This window comes from Athene cunicularia (assembly GCF_003259725.1).
Source record: "Athene cunicularia isolate RWA chromosome 28 unlocalized genomic scaffold, athCun1 chr28_part1, whole genome shotgun sequence".
NCBI lineage: Eukaryota > Metazoa > Chordata > Aves > Strigiformes > Strigidae > Athene > Athene cunicularia.
In genome coordinates this window covers 1,528,309-1,532,651 of record NW_020799139.1, presented here as the reverse complement: position 1 = coordinate 1,532,651, position 4,343 = coordinate 1,528,309, and the positions used below count along the sequence as shown (strand labels likewise).

The window sequence follows — 4,343 nt, the reverse complement described above, 5'->3', positions numbered from 1 at the left end:
ACAGGGTCAGAAGAGTCCACTAGTCCCAAAGCAGCAGCAACGTCAGGGCAGTTCCCGCCAAGCAGGTCAGGCCAAAGGAGGTTCTCTCTGCTCCTCCACACGCAGTTTGTTCCGCCACTCCATCTTCTTCTGCATTTTCCTCTTCAGCTGCAGTTGTTTTTTCTTCTGCAGCGTCTGCTGGACCTTCTCACGGCACTGCTTGTTTTTCTTCTTGATCTTGGCTAGCTCTGCCTTCCTTTTTGCCTCCAGATCTGGATCCTGCAATGGCAAATACCAGGACACTAGTGACACGCCTAGGGACAGCACCAGGCTTTGCCTTTCTGAGATGCCCACGCTGCTTTCTAGCCTGCGACCGAGCAGGCTGTGAGAGTCAGATACTACTCCAAAAACTTTTTAATATCAGTCACCCTTTAAGCTGAAACTTCACCACCTTGATGGGGAGTGAGGCAGACACACCACAGCAGTGAGGAACTTTTCCACATTGATGGCATTATCCCAGCTACTGATCAAAGTGGTTTATACAGCAGCAACTCTCACCTTCCCTTCAAGGATCATTTGCTTCCGCTTATTTATCTCTTTCTTCTCATCAAAATCCATTCCCTCCAGTGCCTGTCAAAGCAAAAATACAGCAGGGGAATCAGTAACCAAGCACCAGGTCTGACACAGAGAAAAGCTCTACAGGGTCAGCAGAGCCCAGCGTGCACACATTTGCCTCCAGACCTTCCCCCAAAGTACCAGCCTCAACACCCAGCAGCATAAAAATGCTGCAAAGATGTGCAATAATAGAGCAAACTTAGGGAAGGTAACTAAAACACCCCTCCACACACACACACACATCCAAGTGCTTCCACTAGAAAAAGGAACAAAAATTCTCATTTATGTGCTCAAGAGCAAAGCTGCATATCCAGAGCCGTGCGTTAGCCTGCAGCCACTCTCCTGGTTACACCCAGGATCTCCCCTGAGCAAAGGGGCTTCATGTTTGCACACTCACTATTTCACACTCCCTCCTGGTGACGTTCACTTGGGTGAGGATGTCAAGCACGAACTGCTCCTCCACAGAGAACTCCTGCAGCTTCAGTTCTACATCAGGGCAAGAGATTTACAGACCGTGGTTGGTTACAAAATCCAGGGGCAGATTCTCAACTAGTAAAAAACCTGATACAGTTCCACCGATTGTCAGTGGAATCGTTGTCATATGCTATGATCACTCTGACTTCTTCAGCCTACAACAAAGGATTAAATCCTCCCCTCTGCCTACAATTCCCCACAGCACAAGATGCTGCGTTTATTCAATCGACTCCCTGAAAAAAATACAGTCTGAACCTATGCAAAGCAACCTGTTCTTTTTGTCCACATCAGCATACACATCATCAGGGAAGCCACTGGCTGCTTTAATAAAAAGGTTACAGAGAAAGTTCAACGTGCTGTTTCTCCTCCACTAGAAATCACAGGGAGACAAACGCGTTCACACCTGCCACACTCAAGAGGAGAATCAAAGCTGACAGAGATTCAAGTGCTCCTGCTCTTTCCCAGGCCTTGGCCCCACAGGGAAGAGAAACCATTTTTGGGCTGATGTTCTGGTACACCCTGCACTGACGACACCAGGGCTGCAAGCGCCACAAACACAAAGGGACACAATCCTGAATTTTAGCAGCACTTACTGATTTCCTCCTCGATAGCGTGTACGAGATGGATGTCGTACTGTGTCACCAGTGTGATAGCGATTCCCTTCCGACCTGGATGATGAAAACATGGTGACAGATGAATCTTGACAAGCAGAGGGAGATGAAACACCCATCCCCACGTGTCAGCCTAGCACGCTATGGTGCTGGGGGTGCACAGAGGGGTCTTTATTTGCTCTGAAAATTCAGTTAACTCCGGGCGCAGATCAGGCACAGGTCAGGGTGAGGCATCACTGCAACCTTAAGGATGCTGAGCCAGCAATCTGAGCAGATCTGGTGCTACACAGCAGCTGCTGTGAAGCCTCTTCACACCCATCCAGCAGTGGGATCCCAGTTTAGCCAGCAAACAGCACACGGTTTTCCCCACTCACCTGCACGGGCTGTCCGGCCAACGCGGTGAATGTAGATTTTCGGCAGGCCAGGAGTGTTGTGGTTGATGACAACTTGTACTGTGGGAATGTCCAAACCTCTGGAATGCAGGAAAAGAGAACAGAGGTTGAAAAACCCTGTTTTAATACATGCAGGTTAAGTTCCTGTCCTCTACTTTCTCCAAGAGCCCCCTGTTCTCAGGAATACAGTCTTTATTGGCTCAGGCTGATTCTAGAACAAACTCTCTCCTCATACAGCTCTCCTCAACGGTTCTGAAAAAAGAGGCTTAAGACCTTTGGCACGTTTCTCCCTTACCTGGCAGCAACATCAGTGGCAATGAGAATCTTAAAGATGCTGGATTTGAACTTTGCTAAAGCTGCAAATCGTTGCCGCTGTAAAGAAAAAGCCCATGTGAGGGGTGTCCTGACCTCTGACTCAGGGACAGAGCCAGAGGCATCCACATCTCCCACATCTCGGCATCACTCACCTGTTTCATCATGGAATGTAGAGCTACAGAAGGAAACTTGTATTTCCTAAGCATCATGTTCAAGACCTGGCAGTCCCTTGAAGGGAAAAAAAAAATAAAAAATCAGAACGTAACAGGGAAATGTAAAGCTGATGGATCAGGAGACAGCTGGGGCTCCTTGAGAAGCTCTCACACTACAACTACCTGCTCGCCCCAGTGACAGCACCCCACTGGCACTCAGGGGAGTGTCACCAGCTCCACAGCTCAGTCCCGTCCCGTGAACCACCCAAAGGAAGGGAACAGCACAGGGGAGCAGACAGAGCTATTTTTCCCCACCCCTTTTCCAACAGGAGGAAAGAAAGATGCCAGGAAGTAAAGCAGCTTGACCTCCTGGTGTGCTACATTTCTAGGTGGTCCTTCAGCGCCAAACTGCTCAAAGAAAAAAGTATTTCTCCACCAAATTTCAGAACAGACCACGGAAACAAATACGAACCCAGCCCAACACCCAAACCAGTGCGAAGCTCTAGATTTGGAATCTGAACTAGAAATGTAAAGGCACATCTACGTTAAGAGGAATCACACAGAACGATGCCACTCACTTGCAGGTTTTGGTAAAGATAATAATAGACCAGTCTTCGTGCTCGTCCTGGAAAGTCTGGATTAAATGGACGAGGTACGCATCCTTGAGGGCTTCGGGTACAAGCAAGTAGCGCTGGTCCAACTCCTCCACCGTCCTCACCCTGTTGGGGGGGAAAGCAAAGCACTGAGGGGTGGTAAGTGAAGATGGAACGCGAGGGAGATGACAAGAAGGAGACCAGGTAACGGAGAGGAAATGAGATTCTTCATCTGCTCAGTAGAGCGGATAAAGACTTACTCGGACGTGGCCTCCCAGAAGAAGGGTCTGTTTGCAGCCAGGCTCTTCAGCTCCTTCAGCGTATCGGTCAGCGTGGCGCTGAACAGCAGCGTCTGTCTGCGTGCTGGAACAGCGTCCAGAATCACCTCCAGGTCTGCAGTGAAGTCAGCACAGCCCTGCTCCAGCAAGCGGTCAGCTTCATCCAAAACCTAGGCCCAGCCGAAAAGCAACGAGATCAGCTGCACCCACGCCTACAAAGGTAAAAATCTTCAAAGTGTAAAAAAAAAATTAAAAGCCACCCTTTGCAAAACTGCCTTACCAAGAACTTGAGCTTTTTAAGGCTGAAGGTGTTGGAACTGCGGAGGTGATCCGCCAGCCTGCCCGGCGTAGCGATGACCACGTGGGGTTTACGGGAGAGCTCCAGCGCCTGCGCCACCATGTCTGCAACGAGAACCACGGAGCCAGTCAGGGGCGACTGAACACGCACCCCGAAATCGTTTAGTCTATAAAGCTGGCAAATGTCACTCGCATTCCTGCGGCCTCTGCTGCCTTAAGCACAGGACAAGGGTTTGTCAGCGTGAGGAAAACACGGGGAAAGAAGCTCCCTGGGCGCTCGGCGCTTTCCCAACCGTCCTGGGGGAGAAGGGTGGAGGCTCCGACACCCGCGCGGCGGCACTCACCCAGGCCGCCCACCACCACGCAGTCCTTCAGGCCGAGGGGCTTCCCCAGGACACGGAACTGCTCGGCGATCTGGTACGCCAGCTCCCTGCCGGGGAGGAGAGAATTACAACGGGGCCGACCGCCGCGGAGGGGCCTTCCGGGCCCGGCTCGCCCGGTGCGGGCCCTCCCGGGGCCGCTCGGTACCTGGTGGGCGTCAGCACCAGGCAGAAGATGCCGTAGGGGTCCTCGGCGAGAACCTGCAGCACGGGCAGCACGAAGGCCGCCGTCTTTCCGCTGCCCGTCTTGGCGCAGC

General features: G+C 51.6%; 1 protein-coding gene across 1 annotated transcript; it reads right to left on the bottom strand.

Annotated features, from left to right (window-relative positions):
- Nucleotides 1-9: 9 nt before the first annotated feature.
- DDX49 (DEAD-box helicase 49) lies at nucleotides 10-4,341 on the bottom strand (the record flags this gene model as incomplete). Its single annotated transcript, XM_026864916.1, has 12 exons — nucleotides 10-258; nucleotides 538-609; nucleotides 992-1,080; nucleotides 1,662-1,736; nucleotides 2,054-2,151; nucleotides 2,367-2,443; nucleotides 2,539-2,614; nucleotides 3,117-3,257; nucleotides 3,392-3,579; nucleotides 3,690-3,811; nucleotides 4,051-4,136; nucleotides 4,235-4,341. Coding segments are annotated over 12 exons (1,323 nt in total), but the record flags the coding sequence as incomplete, so codon positions are not given.
- Between the last annotated feature and the right edge of the window lie 2 nt (nucleotides 4,342-4,343).